The following is a 19,703-nucleotide window of genomic DNA, read 5'->3' as shown; positions in this document are numbered from 1 at the left end:
TTTAAGAAATGATTTTTATACGATAATAATAGTGTTTTAAGTTTAGGACATATTTTCTTTTTAACATAAATTGTACCTTATTTTACTAATATTATTTTAATAATCTAAAAAATTTATTGACAAGAAGATTATTTTCTATACATTTTGACCTACTAGATATTTAACTAGATTACAAATTGTTTGTTATAAATAATTTATACTAATTATAATTAAATACAAAGTATTATTAAATATTTATACTTGGTGAGGGACCAATGATGATAACAAAGAATATACAACGAATACGGAAAGTTAGAGCAATTAATTAGATAAAATTGTATAAAATGTTTAATTTTCTTGTTAATTTTGTTAGTAATCATATTGTTGAATACTTTCTTTAACTAACATATTATGTACAATGATTTGATTTTATGTTTTGTTACTTGCTTAGAGAATTTTTCTATTAATTTTTTTATAATAATTAATTTCTTTTAGAATTTAAAATCGTGTAGGTGTGTAATTATAATTTATACAATCAAACATGACACAAAGAATTACGATGTAATTACACTCTATCGACCAAATATGTCTAAAGAATTAGAATTCCTTGTAACTAATTACAAGAGGATATAATTACAAACTATTAGTGTAGTAATTACACTTCTATCTAATTAGTCTATGGTGTCTAAACACACTTTAGACCATAACTCAAACCCTTAGCTCCAACACTTAATGTTATTGGAACCGAACTAGTTAGCTATAAAAAATTAGATTGAAAATTGGTCGATATATTGAGTTGAACCAAGGATTTGATCCAGCCTCTGAGCGAATCACTTAATATCAGCAAAAAAAGAAAAATCTGAACGAAAAACTAGCAATTAAAATGATTGAATATGTTATAAAAAAAGCAGGATAAAGGTTTAAATATTTGATAAAATTTAAAACTCGGATGAAATTAAAGAGTTTAAAAACTCTTATATGACACATTTGAAAATACTAATTTCATTTGTTATATGATTTTTTAAAATTATGAAATGTATTCATTATTTATAAAATTTATAATATTTAATATGTTTATAATGTGTAAGATATAAAAATTGAGTTTTATTTGCTATATTTTGCAATTGTCTCTATTGTTGTTGTCTAAGCTACTTTTTCTGTGCTTGCTTTAGCTTTGGACCACTTTGCCTTTTGCTTCTTAACCATAAATCTTCCTACATTTTTTTCATTTTCTTTTATCTAAATTAGAATATAATCTTGTTTATTTGGAAAAACAAATGTTGTAATTTTGCTTTTGATGAATCCAACAATTAGTACAACAAGGAGCACTTAAAATATGTGATTTTTTGGGACCTTCTTTTTTCATAGAAATCTAGGTATATAGTTACTAAAATATACTTAACAAATTCGGGATGAAACGCTGTTGCGATATTAAATTATTGAAAAAAATATACAAATAATGTAACGTCATTATTTTGTACAATTATTTTCCATAAATATCTCTCTATATATGATTAATGTTGTGAAGTAGTAAATAGTAAAAAAGGATATCCATTTCTTCGACATTATTAGCTTCAAGAAAAAGTACATGAATTTGCATGTACATTAAATTAGTTTTGGATTAAATTAATGTAATAATTCTATATCATCTGTTTTATAAAAGATTAAAAGTGATATTTATAGATAATTCATTAAATGAAATTATTAGATATTTATTGGCAGGGACAAAATCAAAAAATTATTTTAAAAATAATCATAAATAAATAACAATTTCTTGAAGAGTCTAAATATAATTTTACCATTATATTAACTTATAATTTTATAGATTTTGGAAGGTTATTTAATCAAATTATCATTTTTTTTAAGGCACTCTATCTTCGCTATTGCTTAGCAGGGTGCTAATGAGTACTTGAACAATTGAATTAACCCATGTTCACCTTTTATTAATGTTTTTGTAACCAGTGATTAGATTTGTTGGTCACCTATTCTTAATCCAATCAAATAGTTCGATTAATTTAAACAAATTATTAAAAAATTATAAAAAAAACCTTAAGCTAATTAATTTAACCAAATTCAAGGTCTAGTACAATTCCAACCACCTACCCTTTTACTTCCCATGTTAAAAAGAAAGAAAAAAAAAAGAAAAGATAAAATGTAACCCACAACTTTGCTTTACAGTTTTATTTTCTTTCCCAAGGGCAATGGGCAATAACAGGCAGGGACCAACCAAAGCACACACAAACACACATATAAGTTAAATAGAGGGGCAGCTACTTAGGTTGTAAAAGATTCAAACTTGAAGTTGAAGATTTATCAGCACAAAAAGCAACGCTTCTCTTCTTTTTTCTCTGCAAAATTTACTCTTTTTTCTCACATTTTTTTCCTCAAATTTCCTACATACAATTTCATAAAAAAAATGGAGTACTTTGATCTTGAAGATCCATTCACAACCTTGAAACAACACCAATTCGATACAATCTCAACCATCTTCTCTTCAGAATCTGATCACATGCCCTGTTTGAATTACTTACAATGTTTAAAAACCAGTGATTTCCATGTTTCTTTCAGACAAGAAGCTATGTCTCTCGTTTTCCAGGTACCACCCCCCCTTTTACTAATTTTAAACTATTATTTGTATTTTGTGTGATGTAAACTTGTTTTTAATTGGACCAGGCACAGTATTGTTGTAACCTTGATCCATATACACCATACCTTGCTGTTACTTACATGGATAGATTCATTTCCAAACAAGAAATCCCTGTAAGTTAATGAATTTTATAAGATATGGAACTTTAAGGTCTTGTTTTTGAACTTAAAAAAGATATGGAACTTTAAGGTCTTGTTTTTGAACTTAAAAACTTCATCTTGATATTTTTGTAGCAAGGTAATCCATGGGTTTTGAGACTACTTGTGATAGCTTGTATTTCATTGGCTGCAAAGATGAAGGACATACATTTTTGTTACTCTAATTTCCAGGTAAAAAAAACATGTATTTTTGGATTAAAAGTATGATCTTGTTTTTTGACCCTCATGACATTGAAACAGAGAGAAGAAGGGTTCATCTTTGATGCTTCAGCTATTCAAAGAATGGAGCTTTTGGTACTTGATGCGTTGAATTGGAGAATGAGAATCATAACGCCCTTTTCCTTTATTTGTTTCTTCATATCTTTGTTTGAATTAAAAGATCCACCATTGATACAAGCATTGAAAGACAGAGCTACACATATAATCTTCCAAGCTGGCAATGGTATAAAACATAAAAATACATAAAAATAATTTCTTTGATGTTTTTATGACAAATCAGTTTAAACCCGTTTTTGTTTTTGTAGAAACTAATCTGTTGGAGTTTAAACCATCAACCATTGCAGCATCAGCTTTACTTATGGCTTCACATGAACTACTCCCATTGCAATTCCCATCCTTTAAAGCTTCAATTTTGTGTTGTGAATTTGTGAATGAAGTAAGCATAATTTTTTTTTAGTAAAAGTAGTACGGAGGTCCAAGTCATATTGTTTTTTTGTGATTATACAAATAAATTAGCTCTTATAGGTCACATTAGATTAAAAAATAAATTATATCTGTTAAAAATTTTATTTTTTTTATTATTAAAAATTAGTTATTAAATGTCAGAATAAGATACATATAAATAAAAGTTTACTCTTTAATGTAAGGTATAAGGATTGATTTATGATTTTTTGAATAAAAGGTGATAAATGATACTTTTTCAGTGTTTCTTTTGATTCTTTTCTTCCAATAATTTTTTTTTATAATTGGAGGTGAGAGATGAGCAGTTTGAGATTGAACTCAAGCAAAAATAGTACTTTTGTTATTAGGTAAATAGGGTGGTCACCTTTTCTTTCATTAATGAATGAATGCAATGGTGTTTTTTGTTTTGTAGGAGAAGCTGTTGATATGCTTTAATGCAGTGATGGAAATGGTGATAAACGAAATGTATACTATATCAACTTCAAGCACAGTGACACCCATTAGTGTTTTGGATTGTCACTGCAACAAATCAGAAACTGAGATGTCTGAAAAGAAAGGCATCAAACGACATAAATTGATTGGTTTTTGCAGTGAAAGTAAAAGGGTGAAGATGTCCCATATTCAACCATGTGGATAAAAGAAAAACCCCCATTTTGTTTAATGGGTTTTTTGTTTTTTAAAAGGGACATGAACCGCAAAACATGGGTTTCAAAATGTTACTTGTTTGTGTTAATGTCTTGTTGTTTTCTAGCAGATAGGGAATAGAGCAATTGCTTAATTCAATAAGATATTTTGAGCCTTTTTTTTTTTTACATTATAGTATATATAACTTGTTGAAAAGACCAAAAATGGTGATTGGGCAGGAAAAAGAAGATACTCTCTGTTACATAAGAAATTACAAAGAATTTAATGGGGGAAAGGAAAGAGAAAGAGAGAGAGACTGTCAGAGACAGAGGGGGCAACGTTTAAGGCACGTTGTTGTCTTAAAAAAGATTTTTTGGTATCTTTGTCGATAAAACCAAACACTAATTTTGGATGGTTATTGAGGAAATTGAGAAGGTCAAGAGAAAACAAATAACAGTTTAAACATGGTTTCTTGGAATTCTGTTTTTTGGTTTTTAATTATCCCAAAGATCAAGAAGGCTTTGTTTTTCTTGTTGATGTGAAAATGTGTTGGGTAGAATCGGTTATGTTTAGAATGATTACAGTTCATATAGGAAGGGTGGGAAGAGCCATTAATTTTGGTGGCGAGAGAAAGTGAGCTTCTTATGTTAGTTTGCCTCTTCAAATAGAGAGGGCTTTGAGCAGCTAATCCTTTATTATGACCTTTATATAAAGTCTAATGATAGAGGCTTCTTTTAGGGGTAAGATGGATTCGACACATAAATAGATAAGAGCTTTGAGCGAGTCCATTTTTCATGATGATCTTTGTGTAGAATCAAATCATAGGCTCGTTTTGGGATGAGAAATGGAATAAACAAGACAAGACTACAATGGGATTAGTAAACTTGAAAATTTAAAGATCATTAAATGAATTTGAGCCCATCTATCATCATGATTATTGTGTAGAGTCCAATTATAAGGGCTTGGGGATAGGCTAGATTTGACCTATAGATGAATAAGAGCTTTGAGTGAGCCTTTTGTAGAGTTCAATCATAGATTTGTTTTAGGGTGAGCTAAATTTGATCCTTTAGCATAAGAAGTGGGTCACGTGAGACTACTGTGGGGGATGGTGATATATTTCAGTGTTGCCTATTAAGCCGCTCATATTGTGTAGCGTGCGTTAGGTAACATTTGCGCGTAGGGATATAACAATATTAATATAGGGAGTTGTGGCTATTTTAGATGGTCCAAAGATCCAAACCCAAATCTCGTTCCAGCTTTTAATCTCTGTCTAAAGCTGTTTCTGCCATTTTTGTACTTTGATTTCATACCTTATGATCATGTTTGCATGAAAGCATTCATTCACTCATTATCTATCTACATTCAATAATGAAGCTGTAAGTCTTTGTTGCTATAAGGCAGATATAATATAAATATATATATATATAGCATCCATTCAATATCAATGCCAAGTCTACAACAATGCACAGTAGTGTATCTATCAACATTAATAGTCACCATACATGTCCCTTTTTGTTTTTCATCTAAAGTTGAAGTCAATTTACCCTGATTCTATACTACCTGCTGAAACAAATGAAGCAATGGCTGCTGTTATGCGATGGAAGTTGTCCAATGGAACCAATGAATGGCTGTAATGCTATGAAGTTGTCCAACGAACCAAATGTATTGGCTTTTCGTCGAATTATGGTTTAGGATTCGAGCTCGAGGAAGGTAAACTGTCGGTGAAAGTTGCAGCAGAGCTTTCTGAAATCAATGCATTCGGAACATTGGTTGGTGGGGGATCTGTTTCGAATGAGCTATATTGGTCTATTTCGGCATCGGACATGTCTGGTAATGAATTCAGATCATACTTCAAACGTTTGCTCAAGTGAGCATGCCAATGGTTTTTAATCTCATTATCAGTTCTTCCAGGCAACTTTGATGCAATCACTGACCATCTGCAAAAAAAAAAAAAAATTTCGACCTGTCGACCAGCAATATAACTCACGACCTGTCAACCAGTGAGGTACTAACACTGACCATTATAAATCTAATAGTACCAGATCTGTTTAGTTTTGACCTAAACTCAAAAATCCGATCCCAAACCCAATCTAACCTAATTTGGTCATAAAAAAGCCAACCACATGAACCTATTTAACTCAACCATGATTTGACCAGAACTCGAAACAACCTGAACATGGAATGATCTGAACCCAAAAGATCTCTAACAAGTAACTAGAAATGAAGCACGAAGTGACCAGAACCTGTGATGATCTAATCCTAAAAATCCGAATGACCTGAACTCAAAATTATCTGTATTCAAAATGAATCAAACCCGAAATTGATTTAAATCCAACCCATTGAATTTACTAGTCTAAATGGTACCATTATTTCAAAATAGACTCCTATATAAGGAGGTCCAGGGCGGAGTTGGACTTTCAGGCTACAAGGAGTCAGTAGACATCCAAAGGAGGACAATATCATGAAACCGGCGATGCGTGTCGCCCGGGAAAATACATTAATACCCAGGGGTGTAGACAAGGGGCAGGCAGTGACCTTGGCCCCCAAAAGTGGTAATTTGCCTTGACCCCCAAAATTTTATGATGCATCTCTAGCCTTTTAAAGCAATTTTCTAGCTTTGCCACTGTTAATACCTTATCGATCCGACGGTCGTGAAATTATTTATCTTCTGTCACAAGTAACTACTCAAAACTCTGTTACAATCACATAAATTCTCCAATCTCAAAATTTCCAGATTTCATCAAATAAACCCTAAAACACTAATTAGAAACCATCACAATTACAAGAAATTCAACTTTATTGCAAGTTCATATATTAATCCCTTTCAAATTCCTAAAATCCCCCATGTCTTTAAATTTCAAAGATCAAATTACCCCAAAAAACCAAACATCAGGTTACAGAACTTACCTATTTCCAAGCTTTTCATGTAAATCAATAATTGTTTCTTCTTCTTCTTTAGTGAAATTCCCATGTTTAATTCCCGGTCTTAAATAATTCACCCAACGAAGCCTACAACTCTTCCCTGACCTTTGCAATCCTACAAATAAACAAAACCCATAAAAAACCCAACAAAAATCATAATATAAGCAATCAATTTCTGGGTTTTTTTTACCTGCTGGTTTAGCCATTTCTGCCCAATTCCAAATCCCATATCTCTTAATATAAGCAATTAATTTCTTATCTTCTTCAGGACTCCATGCACCTTTCTTTAAAGCTCTATTTTCAACTGATTTTGCCATCTCTGCAACAAAGTAAATAAAACCCAGATTTGGCTGATAATCAAATTGCAAATATATTGGGCTGTTTCAACTTTCAGGTCACCTGCATGAGAACAGATAGTACAAAATTAGAGTCAGTGGGTAAAAAAATCTTTATTCGTTAAACGAAACACAGAGACGACAAAGGTAATATAGTGTACCGAATTTGAACGTCGTGTTGTTGCTTATTTAGAGTTTCAATTTGATAAGGAATCTGGTAATGGTGTGTTAGTTGAAGAAAAAAAAAGTTCATTGTAAGCATCGATGAGGGAGTTGAAAAAGCAAATATTTTAATGAAGTGATTACAAAAAAAAAACAAACAGCCTGGTCTACTACAAATTTTGCATGTCAAAAGGAGCTTACATGAGGGTTAGGTAGCTGAGGTTGATGGCATTCCCAATTTGATTCTCTATCTAATTACATTCAATTTTGATTAAATTAAATTATACAAATACAGTGGCGGAATCTCAAATTGTTGGGAGGATAGGGAATTAAATTATATATTTACACACAGTAAAAATATAATTTTATCATTTTAACAGTATAATTTTATTATTATTAATTTAAAATTTTATAAATTATAAAAAATTTAAATTAAAAATTTACTATTTAGAGAGATCATGACTCCTTGAATCTCCACTACGCTTCGCCATTAAATACAAATAAATTAAAAAATAATGTAATCTATACTAAAACTGATATATTAGACTAAAATCCACAAGTAATGGAACTCAAGACCCACACTTAGAATTGTGTATAATGGGTTTCAAAGTGAGGTATTTAAGACAAGAGGCAAAGCTAAAATTATTTTTGGACGGACTAAATTTAAATTAAAATATTTTGAGGGAGGTAAAAATATAATTTTATAAATGTATTAATGTAAAATTTTATAATTTTTCAAAAGATTAAATTATAAATTATATGTTTTTTTAGAGAGTATAATTGAATTTTAAATTTTAAGAGAGATTAAAATTAAAATTTTCATTTTGGGTCATTTAACTTTGTCTTTACTTACAACCCAAAGTCTCTATCTTTACCAATGGTGTCGATGGGATTTTTTAATAAAAGGATATTTTATATAATTAAAATTAAAATATAAAATTTTATTCAAGAATGGATTTAACGGGTTGATGTAATTATATAGTGATATTAAAAGAAGTAGTTGAATAAATGAATAAATAAATAAGTGGCATCTTGATTGACTTTTATTAATGAATATCTTATTATTAGAATTATTGACTTGTTTGTTTTCTTGTGAAATTAAAAATGGAAGATAAACGTGGCCAGAAACCAAAAGAAAGAGGGAGCATGAAACTCATTTTTCCTTCCTCTTTTAATTTTGTTTTGAATTTTTAAAAAATTAGAAAACCAGAAAATACCTAAAAATATTTATGTTTATAAAAAAATTAATTCACTAATTTCATCTTTCCAATTCAATCAATTAAACTAATTAATTCCATCCTAAATTTTATAATGAATGTCATACTTTTAAAGATAGTTACCCACCAAATTGATTGAGAAACACACACAGAAAGGGTCAATTGGGTAATTATCAGGATTACAAATTTATTATGGGAACAGTGATTGATGATGTAATTACCTTGTCAACCTCTATTTTTTTTTCAAATGGAAAATAGTAAAAGTATTATGGAGATCTCTGTATTAGGAGTCAAATTGTATTTTATTTTTTTATTCAAAAAATACGTAAATTAATTTTTATATGTTAGATCAAATAACAAATTGGTGGTTTCTGTTAAAAGTTAGCATGGTTAATGAAATAACCAAATAATGACAAGTGGTGTACTACATGTACCTTATGTTGACGTACAATACAAATAAATAAAATTCTTAACAAAAAGATCAATTTGATATTTAATCTACTTATTTTTTAAATAAAATAAACAAAATATAACTTAAGTCCCAGTACAAGAATTTCGATGATATTTTTACCATTAAAAGCAAATCTACCAAAAGAGAAAGCTGTAAGTTAAACAATAGCTATCTAATCTAACTACCATTACCCCAAATTTGAAGTCCAACCTCCCTCCCCTCCCGCAACTACCATAACATGTACAATTTTATGGTTGTCAGAACCGGATCAGACCGATAGGTTGAATCAATAACTGATGGTTCAACCGATACCACTTACTATTGAACCGGCAGTCTAATTGGTCTGATTCTTACCACACGGGCAAAACCATTTCATTTTCCTTTATCATGTTAAAAGATTATATCCTGTAGGCCTGCAAGAAATTTAGGAAAGACAATACCATCATGTAAACAAATTTTTTGCATTTGTGAAAAACCAAAAGCCTGCAATGGAGAGCATATGTCAATATGCCAAATTCAATGATGAAATACTAGTATAGTACAAAGAATACAATTTTTCACAAGCATCTACTGCAGTCATGGTGTATAAGCTTCTCGTGTTCGAACTTTATTGAAAACCATTTAAACCGTTTTGCATGCTGCAGGGCTCCGGAATCTTAATTGATATAGGATGAGGATGGTGGAGCTCAAAGAATGGTCTGTTCCCTTCGATGTGGCTTCCTATGCATATATCACCACGACCATGCCATGTACCGTCTTGGACATTGTTCATCTCTAGTGTTCTGGATTCCTGCTCCATGTCCAAACAAAAATGAAGCTAATTGAATGAAACTTATAAGCAAAAAGTTCAAACACAGTTTGGTAGGAACAAGAACCTGTGATAATGTACAACAAGGGCACATTAGATGGTAGATGCAATCATCTAACAAGTTATCAGTACCCTGCAAACAAGCATTTCCGACAACAGTACGATATCAGTAAAACCATAATCGATGTCTATGCTGCTATTCGCACTACCGTGTGATTATGTTGTTATGTAAAGTACCATGTAACATGTTACAAATTTTATGCAAAACAGGCTTTGTATCAATCTAGTTGGTCTTTCAGACACCTAGTTGAAACATTTATGTCAATCCCTAAGAATCAAGCATGATGATAAGTAAAATTTCTTACCATAATATTGAATTTTCTTTTGATTTGCATACGGAAGAACCCCGAATACACACCGAGAGATACGGCGAAAGCAACGGCTAAATACAGGAAGCAATTCCGGTCGGTGACCATAAAGGCAAGGATGTTGAGAAACACACTAACAACAAGAATGAAATAAACAGTTCCCTGGAACATAGCATATTATGAAGTCAGAAAAATATTGAAATGCAGGGACTAGAATATAAATAGAAGTTGTAAAAAAGATCCTCAAAAAACTTGCATATTATAATATGACCATGAAAACACATTATTTTTTACCTGAAGAAGGCAATAACCAAAACCAGCCCGCTTCATGTTCTTCCCAAATCTGTAGCAGGGGCAACTGCAACATTAAAACACAGTAATTCACAAACATATAATTTAATTGCTCATATCAGTTTCATAACATCAAAACATAGAGAAAAATAACTGACCAGGCAGATTCAAGAGCGACACGGCGGTCATCCATGAAATCAAGAACAACTTCACCTTCCCACATCCTCAAGACGCCGCCGAAGTCGGCGTTTTCTTCCCCGGAGCTTCCAATTTCCTTCCATTTGCCTTGGGTTTGTTGAGAAGCCACTGTGGAACATAGCATGTCGAAATCTAACGCCGCCATTCCTTCTAACAACCTCGTTTCTTCTCCTTCTTCGTTTCCATTTACAACTACTTTATCTTGCTTGTTTAATTCCGCCATTTAAAACCCAAACCACGAAATCTCACAGCTTATCCTCTCTCCCGCTCTAAAGTTGCTGCCTTTTAAATGTTGTAGTTAATGTTTTACGTTTTGCGTGGGCGGCGGCGAGTGGGACCCAAATGGGGGCGGATAATTGTCATTGACGAGACAGCTATTGCCACTAGGGATACAGATTATTAGAGGATTTATAATGTGCTAATAATTGCTATATGATAGGTTTCCCCTATTCCCACCCAGAAAAAGGAGCTAACTTTACTCGCAGATTAATGATTAGGACCAAATATTATAAATAACGTATGAGGAGAGGTGAAACTGAAGTAGACCGCGGCGCCGCCGCCGTGGCAATGTAGAGTACATTGGAGGAGACTATTATAGTAAAATTACCATTGAAACCTCAGCGATAAAAATCAGATTTCACTTTTATCCTGTTACTCAAAAAATAATATTTTTGTATTTTAAATTGAAAAGCAAAACCCATCATTACTATTAAAATCATTACTATTAAAATTTTCGTTTAATTTTACTGTTAAAAATTGACAAAATTAACTAAAAATCATAAATATACCTTATTTGAAGCACAAGAACCAATTTTTAATTATAAAAATTTATATAATATAAACAAAAACACCAATTTATCTTTTATTCTATACAATAACTAATTTACTCAAAAATATTTTGAGTAAAAAAAGACAAAATTCAATCAAATTCCCAATACAAATACTCCATAATACCCTGGATTAGTCCCATGAAACCGGACCAATAATAGAACCGATCAAACTATTAGTTCCCAATTCAACTGGTCAGTCCGATTAGCAAATAAATTAAAAATTCAAAGAAACATAAAATCCAGTCCAACAACACTGCATGAAATAAAAAAAGGATATGGCCGTACCTATTTTACAAGATTACAATAAAACTGAACACGTTAATACCAGAAGTACTGAACAAAAGGTTATTGAAGATAATTAATCCAACAGGCATTATGCAAAAATCAAACTTGTGGCATCATTTTTTTCCTCTTTCTTGTTTCACATTTCTTGTTTATGTCTTAGCTGCAGGTCTTACAAGCCCCAAGCCGCTACCACTTCCCAAATGCTTGAAATCAGTAGCTTCAAGATGATCCCCATGGCCAGCAAACCCTGTCCCTCCTTTTTCCAAAGTAACCAAATTCCTCTCTCTGCATGGTTTGTCACAGACTAAACAAACTTTATCGACAGCCATAAACCTATCGGCACATTTCTTGCAAAAGACATGCCCGCAGGAACTTACAGCTACCAACGACAATGTGTTGGTCAAAGTGACCTTGCAGCTCGGGCAGATATAGGTTTTATCGAGATTGGATTTCTTTTGTTCGCTCTCATCTTCAGTGAAGTAGATAGGAAAAAGGATTTTCAGTTTGAGTTTTTCTTTGCCCTCTGGACAGACTGTGCTGGTGGAAGGAGTGTCAACTTTAATAGGTGCTTCTGGAGTGGCGGAGGGAAGCCAAAATGCTTTCATTGTCCGGAGTGCTTCCTCTTCAAAAGATGTGACTTTGACACTGTTTGCTCCGTGGAAACCATTCTTGTCTCTGCTGTGGTTCTTGTCGTTGTATTGTGGTAAGGCACCGTGATTTTGTTGATCGAATGCGTCCAGCTCTCTTGCTTTCTCCAATATCAACCTCTCTTCTTCCTCCTCCTCCTCTTGTTTCTGCTGAGCAGCATGAGCAGCAAGTTTCCTGTCAGAGGATGGAAATCATAGTTTCCATTATTGACCCCATAAATGAAATATTCTAGTTGAATCCAAGCATGACAGTTTATACTCTTATTTTTCGAAGAAAATTAAGTACCAGAAACCCACTGTTCTTTCTACATCATGTGAAAGGTTGTTTTTCATATTGAGGACTACCAATTTTATATTGCTAAATAACCAAATAAAAATACATTAAAGAACATTAAAATTCACAAATGTAGGCATATATAAATCCTGCTTTGTGTCGACGAAAACAGGAAAAATGTAGCAATGATGCTCTACTTGATCCTTGCAACCTTTCAACGACTAACAGAGAAGCTGCTGATGTGATCCAATGGTCTAAAAGATTAATGATAAGCTTTCTAGATTATCATGAAACAAAACAAACACAAGTACAATCTAGAACCGTGAACAAAAAGATGCACATTAAGGCACCAATCTCAAATACATCACGAGTGATTAGTGAAAACGGCTAGTATAAGTCAAAGAAGACACAAAAATGCACATGAACCGAAAGCATCCTTCGCAACTTTAAATAAATAGTTCGTTAGAAGCTAAGGAGTCTATAATCCCTACCATATGGAACACTGAATGAAGCAACACTGCACAATTTTGGCCATAAATCACCAGCTATCTTCTAAATGCATGTCAGCCTATACGATCCACCAAATACCCAGAAAATCATGTTCTAAAGATCTTAGACCTTATCTGTTTGTTGAGAAATAACTCCTCAAGGAAGGGGGGGGGGGAAAGAAGAAAATCTACAATGTAATACACGAAATTCGATTTTATGCAAATGTATACATCTTTTTTAATTTAATTTCATTTTCATACGCCATAACACCATTATATGCAACACCGTTTTATGTTTACATATTATATAATTATCTTGTTCAAACAAGAAAATAATTGAATTTGTTTATGTTTTTATATGTTTACAATTGGATCAAAATTTTACATGTATAATTGAATCAATAAACCAAGCCTAAGTTCATCATATTACATATTAGATCAAAATTCATGCCTAATTTTAATATTTATCACAAAAAAAAACAAAATTGGGCAAAATACAAATAAATGATTCATTGAGATAAACACAAGGGTCCGGGCTAAAAAAGGGAATACCTTTGGATATCCTTTTTCTGGGCTAAAAGGCATTCGAGAATGCACTCTTTGCAAAAAACATGACCTTTTTGGCAAGACATGGGATCGATGAAAGGTTTCAAGCAAAGGCAGCAAGCATCGAAAGGCTTAATGGAATCTTTTCCTAATCTCTCCTTTTGAGTACCGTAACCTAGCTTCCTCTTCTCATCGTACGTGAAGAAGGCTAAATCGTTGTTGTTCTTCGAGTGACGTTGAGGCATACTGGGTTAAATCAGAATTTGGATAGGGAAAAACCCTGATTTCGATTGTAATTGGGGAGAGAAGACCTAGAAATTACAAGAGCTAGGGATTTAAAAGAGGAACCGAACCGACTCTTATGTATGGTTAGTACTGTCTATGGATCAGGTAGTCCGTCCAACCCAAACATACCCGGCCCAGTTTAGATTGAGTTTGATAAAAAAGTGATATTTCATTAATTTTCAAATAGCCATAGGTTGAACTGCTTGAAATTCTTTTAGGGAATTGAGCTGTCATCTATAACAACATTTCATTATAAAAATAAAAATAAGAATAAAAGTTTGTTGTAAAACTAATATTTTATATTTTATAACAACAATAGTACAAAATTTATTAAATTAATTCCCTATAATATACTACTTATAGTTAAATTATAAGAAAATTGAGCTGGGATTTTTTACTTGGTTAACTTATACTTAAATTTCAACTCTGGGTTTCACTAGTATCCTACTTTAGTGAAGCAAGGTGTATAATTTATTTTGTGATGATCTTTTTTTATTATGGCTAGTAATTTCCAAGTATTTCACATTGATAGTAATGTGATTAGTTAATGAAATTGTTTTGATTAAGAAAAATACTTTTAAATCCTTGATTAACATATAATATTTTGATTGGATTATGGAAGAACAAATTATAATATCATTATTTAAATTATTATTAAATATAAACAAAAGGAAACAGTAAAAATCAAGATTAAGATCTCCAGCTCTTCCCTCTAAAAGCTTCAAACTTTGACTTATTCTCACTTGTATGTACATGAATCTTCATCCGCTAAACCCCTGAAAGGTTTGAAGTAGAATTTATTAGAGGCTCTTTGTAATCCAAAGCAGGAGCAAAATCAAGGTTACAATGTATATCGATGATGTTAATAGGTTTAGTTTCCACTACGTCCATATAAATCTTTCTGTTCATATGGCGGATGATTATAGTATCACCATTTGTTAAGCATCACAATTTACGCAAATTTTCTTCCAATACAACCTTCGGATTTGGAATCTCAATAAAATCACTTGTGTGCTGTCCAAAATTGATGCATGTAACTTCCTTTTTCTAGCTTTTTGTTCTTCATGTACATGAAATCACATGCTTTTAGTTGCATATACTCCATCATCTAATCCGACAACAACACTACACCATCTTCATGCCCACTGAATCCAAGAACCCCACAATGAGAAAATTTATCCTTGTGTATTATATTTAAAATTAAATGTAATTTGTGTAGATAAAATAAATTAAGATTAAAGTGAAGATCAATCTAACTGAATGTTTAAAAGTTATTAGATTTATAAATATTTTATAGGTTAAATGATCCTATTAATATTCAATATTTTTTATATGATATAATATTACCTTTTTTTGAAAATACAATTACGATATCAATAAAATGATTAGTATTATATTATGCGATATTAAGTATTGGTTATTAAAAATAATTTTCATATAAATTCAAAAAATTTGTCGAAAACTTCAATATAAAGTTATTGTGTGAAATGATTAAGATAGTAATTTTAATGTTGTAATTTCAAATAATTGAAGTAATGAGAAAATTTGAAGGTTAATTGAGTAAATTGAAATTGCACAAGTAATTATATATCAAAGTAGGTTTAACCTAAACCCAAAGATGACACTAATCCTAAATAATTTAAAATCAAAATGACTCAAATTTAAAATAATTTGGACTAATGATCCAAAATAACTTGAACCAAAAGAGTAAACTCAAAATATTCAAACTCAAGATAATCTGAAAATTTTAAAAACCTATATTAATTGATTTCAGTGATAGGTTTTGATCATGTCTACTCTTTTTAATACAATTTCTAGAATTATCCATAGTCCCCCCCCAATCCATAAATAGGAAGATAATCCACTTGAGCGTATTCTAATTCACGTCCTCTTACATTGACAATAATATCCTTGCTAATTGAGATAAAACTTAGTCGAGATCGGTATGAAGTGAATTCTACTAACAAGTCTAAATTAAACTTATGGCTTTTTTGGGTCATGATAGAACCAATTAGCAATATTTGCAACAATTAGCCTAACCTCGAATAACCCATCCTTTATTTTCTCTATATTCGTCTTTTATTTTTCATTTCAGAAATTCCTTATATATCTAGCATTTGAGTCTAAAACTAAACAGGATCCGAGGTTACAAGTAAGATATATGTTTCATTTCAATCCTCAATATTGCCCCAAGAATGTGGAAAACAACCAAAGATGTCTCATATGTATCTTTGTTTGTTTTCTTCCTTTGTCGATCCATTTGCGGTTTGTTCTTTTTCTAACTTTGAATTTTTCAATCAAAGCGTAGAAGCAACTGAAACTCTAAAACAAACTCATTCCATGGTTACATCATGCGTAATTATTATGAATGGATGTTTAGTTTATTTATATGCGAATTATATATATTTTAATTTAAATATGATTATTAACTAATAACATCGTAGAAAGTAATAAGAAAATCAAATTTCGTCAAATTAAAATATAAAAATTTTATCTTAAATTCCGATAATATATTTCTCTGTATTATGTTATTACATCATGAAAAAAATAAAAATAAAAGAGACGTTTGATTTCATCATAGACAAATATAGCAAAACAATGCCCTAAAACAAAGAACAATGGCTACAATTAAAAAGGGTTACATTTCAGTAACCAAAGCTTCTTCAAGCAAACTCTTTGAACTTTTCATCAAAGCAGGACTTAACCTAAACATCAAAGTACAAAACTCCATCTCATCCAACCCACCATCACCATTCAAATCCCCCTCCCTCAACATACAAACCACTTCATCATCATCCATATCTTGTAACCCTAACAAAGCCAAATTCCTCTTCAAGCTCTCAAATGTTATCATCCCTTTCTCCCCATCCATTAACAACCTAAACCCATTGCATAGCTCTTTCATAAACCCTTCTGCACCTAACTTATCCACCATGGCAGGGAAGAAATCCTCGAACACAATAGCATCTGCCATGTTTATTCTTTTTGAGAAATTTTCAAGTGCATGCTATTTAGGCAACTAGGCGTGTAGGGTATTTATAACTTCATGTATATAAGAAAAGGATTGCTGATGACAATGAATGTACAGGTAAGAGGAAGGTTGTTGCAGGCGGCGTTTTGTTGGTGGGGGGTATGTAAGTTCATGGCCGGCTTCGTTTTGAAAACGTTCTCTTTCCTCGAAGTTGCATGGGGGGAGGTACCAATTGGTGACGACGGTATTTATTCTTAAAAAAGGATTTGGATTTATACGTGTAATTGCTTGCTTGGAAGTTGGACAACATTTGTTTGTCTAGTTTTGAGCCACTAGCAAATGTGTACATAATCGGACTTTGCACGTCACTATCATCATCAGATTGTGTCACCTATTGATGAATTTTGGAAGTGAATTGGCGAATGTGTTGGGAGGGAAACACACGAAACCTAGTTTTATGCGTTTTCCATAAGTGGTACTAGGTATAAAATTTGGTTATGGTAATGTTGATCGGGTAAAAATTTGAGATTTAGTTTTTATATTTTAATTTAATCTAAATTGGTATTATTTTTATAAGATTATTAGTTAGTTTAAGTGGCTAACACCATTTTCTATTCACATTGATAGGGTTGAAGCCAGAAATTTTTCTTAGGGCTAAACTACAATTTTACTATATATTAACTTATGATTTTATAAATTTTGGGATTTGGGGGTTTGCTTGCCCTTTCCTTTCCCCTCTTTTCGCCCTTACACATTGATGAGAAATTCCTCTTGCACATTGATAAGAAATTTTAAAATTTCAAAATTTAACATAGTAAAGGTATTAGGATTATTTCAAAATTTAACATAATTTGACTGATAAATTTTTTATATATTTAAAAAAAATCCTACTTCGAATAAGTTAGATGAGTCGCTTTCCTCTCAGCATGAAAAGCACTGCTGCTAAGGATATGTACCATGGGAATAAGAATAGTCGAAAAATATCTTTTCAAATATTCTCACACCTTCCAAATTGTGATTATATTTATAAGCTTTAAAGATAATCAATCATTAGGTTGGTCCACTGATTATCATTATTATTTTTTTGGGTAATAGATTATCATTTTTGTTTTTATATTTTTATTTTTAAGAATTTAATTTTTTTATTTTTTAAATTTAAAAATTTAAGTTTTATTGTTAACAATGTTAAAATTTTGTTGTTGTTATAGCATATTGAAAAAAATAAAATAAAAACCTCACTTAGTAGCCATGTGATAAAAAAGATGACATTATAATGGACTTAAATAACTAAATTTAACAAATAAAATTTAACGATTTAACAATTCTTAAAAGTCACATCAACATTTTAGTTAGAACAAAGTATTTAGGCTAATTAATGACATTGTGAAAGTTAAGGTACCAAATTATGTAAAAAATTAAAGTATAAAAATTAAATGTTGAGCATAGTATAAGAATCAAAACTAAAATTTAACCATTATTATATAATCTCAAAAAAGTAGACGGATCATAGTTGAAATTTAAGCATTATTTTATCATGTAAAAGAAAAAAAGCTTAACTTAAACCGATGTAATGTAAGACCTTAGGACCTTTCTTTTATATATAGTTTATAGACTATGGTGATGGTAATGTCTAATTAAGGAATTATAATTCTCACAAATAATGTTTTGTTATTGTTGGTAAAAAAAATGAGACCCATCAAAATTTAAGATTTATTATACGTAATAATTATGGATAGATTTTATCATGTAGGTATTAAATTGGTTCTCCTAGTTGCTTTTAACATATTTATAATTTGTTTTGTATTTATATATATTTGTAACCTAAGGGTAATGCTTTCAGATTTCAGGTAATTTCCTTTGGGTGATTCTATGTACATTGACCATGAAATTAATTGGGGGTAGAATGATGCTTGTTAATCCGGTTAATAATGAGAAACTTCATATGAGAGTTCCATGGAAAATTTTATAAATTAGTATAATGAAAATAAATAGGGTTGTAACTAAATTATAAAATATTAAAAGTCAAAATGAAAAATTTTATAAATCTTTAAAGAATTTTCAATTTCAAAGACCAATAAGGCCTAAATGAAATTCTAATTATGGTACCATACTAGCTAATCCTCTTTAAAAGAATAAGACCTTGTATTTCGGATCAATATATAATTCTTTTTGAATAATTTCATTGTAGGTTCTGATTATATTTAGTTTTTTCTCATAATGTTTAAAACTACCCATAGTTCATTTCTAACCCATAAATTGAAAGAAAATGTGCTTCAACACACTCGAACCCATGTCCCTTACATTAACAACAATACCCATGCCAATCGAACTAAAATTCAATCTACAAAACATTATATAACTCTTAATAGCAAAACAATTGAATAATCCCACCACTTCCTTGAGATCAATCTCCTAGAGGCTTTCAGTACCATTGTGCGAACCTTCATCCTCCTTTTTAATCTAAACCTTATATAAATTGTAATGTTGAGTAGTAATCCCACGTTTGTAAGAAATGTAAAAATGAAAATGAGTACAT

General features: G+C 31.0%; 5 protein-coding genes across 6 annotated transcripts; 1 reads left to right on the top strand and 4 right to left on the bottom strand.

Moving 5' to 3' along the window:
* The first annotated feature begins 2,154 nt into the window (after positions 1–2,154).
* Positions 2,155–4,275, top strand: LOC107925280 (putative cyclin-D6-1). Its single transcript, XM_016855928.2, has 6 exons — positions 2,155–2,575; positions 2,653–2,739; positions 2,860–2,955; positions 3,025–3,226; positions 3,309–3,439; positions 3,878–4,275. Exons 1-6 carry the CDS (start codon positions 2,396–2,398, stop codon positions 4,100–4,102), a joined length of 921 nt encoding a protein of 306 aa, XP_016711417.2. The 5' UTR covers positions 2,155–2,395; the 3' UTR covers positions 4,103–4,275.
* A 1,218-nt stretch (positions 4,276–5,493) lies between these two features.
* Positions 5,494–7,779, bottom strand: LOC107925281 (transcription factor MYB14). 2 transcript variants are annotated; one of them, XM_016855930.2, is made up of 5 exons: positions 7,710–7,779; positions 7,508–7,560; positions 7,202–7,410; positions 6,997–7,126; positions 5,494–6,026 (listed from the first exon to the last, which is right to left on the bottom strand). In XM_016855930.2, exons 3-5 carry the CDS (start codon positions 7,326–7,328, stop codon positions 5,771–5,773), a joined length of 513 nt encoding a protein of 170 aa, XP_016711419.1. In that variant the 5' UTR covers positions 7,329–7,410; positions 7,508–7,560; positions 7,710–7,779; the 3' UTR covers positions 5,494–5,770. The 2 variants fall into 2 exon arrangements, with proteins under 2 accessions (XP_016711419.1, XP_016711418.1); XM_016855929.2 differs by having other exon boundaries at positions 7,508–7,754.
* Positions 7,780–9,210: 1,431 nt separating this feature from the next.
* LOC107924982 (uncharacterized) lies at positions 9,211–11,460 on the bottom strand. Its single transcript, XM_016855559.2, has 5 exons — positions 10,802–11,460; positions 10,647–10,710; positions 10,350–10,514; positions 10,052–10,117; positions 9,211–9,966 (listed from the first exon to the last, which is right to left on the bottom strand). The coding sequence occupies exons 1-5, from the start codon at positions 11,062–11,064 to the stop codon at positions 9,784–9,786; spliced, it is 741 nt and encodes a 246-aa protein (XP_016711048.1). The 5' UTR covers positions 11,065–11,460; the 3' UTR covers positions 9,211–9,783.
* A 449-nt stretch (positions 11,461–11,909) lies between these two features.
* Positions 11,910–14,260, bottom strand: LOC107925252 (E3 ubiquitin-protein ligase CSU1). The gene is made up of 2 exons (XM_016855895.2): positions 13,918–14,260; positions 11,910–12,778 (listed from the first exon to the last, which is right to left on the bottom strand). Exons 1-2 carry the CDS (start codon positions 14,154–14,156, stop codon positions 12,106–12,108), a joined length of 912 nt encoding a protein of 303 aa, XP_016711384.1. The 5' UTR covers positions 14,157–14,260; the 3' UTR covers positions 11,910–12,105.
* A 2,486-nt stretch (positions 14,261–16,746) lies between these two features.
* Positions 16,747–17,378, bottom strand: LOC107925091 (calcium-binding protein KRP1). Its single transcript, XM_016855658.2, has one exon. The coding sequence runs from the start codon at positions 17,168–17,170 to the stop codon at positions 16,835–16,837; it is 336 nt and encodes a 111-aa protein (XP_016711147.1). The 5' UTR covers positions 17,171–17,378; the 3' UTR covers positions 16,747–16,834.
* Positions 17,379–19,703: the final 2,325 nt, after the last annotated feature.

The sequence above is a fragment of the Gossypium hirsutum genome, chromosome A10 (assembly GCF_007990345.1).
Source record: "Gossypium hirsutum isolate 1008001.06 chromosome A10, Gossypium_hirsutum_v2.1, whole genome shotgun sequence".
NCBI classification, from domain to species: Eukaryota; Viridiplantae; Streptophyta; class Magnoliopsida; order Malvales; family Malvaceae; genus Gossypium; species Gossypium hirsutum.
Note: the sequence above shows the minus strand (reverse complement) of the source record. Positions and strands in the feature narration are given on the sequence as shown.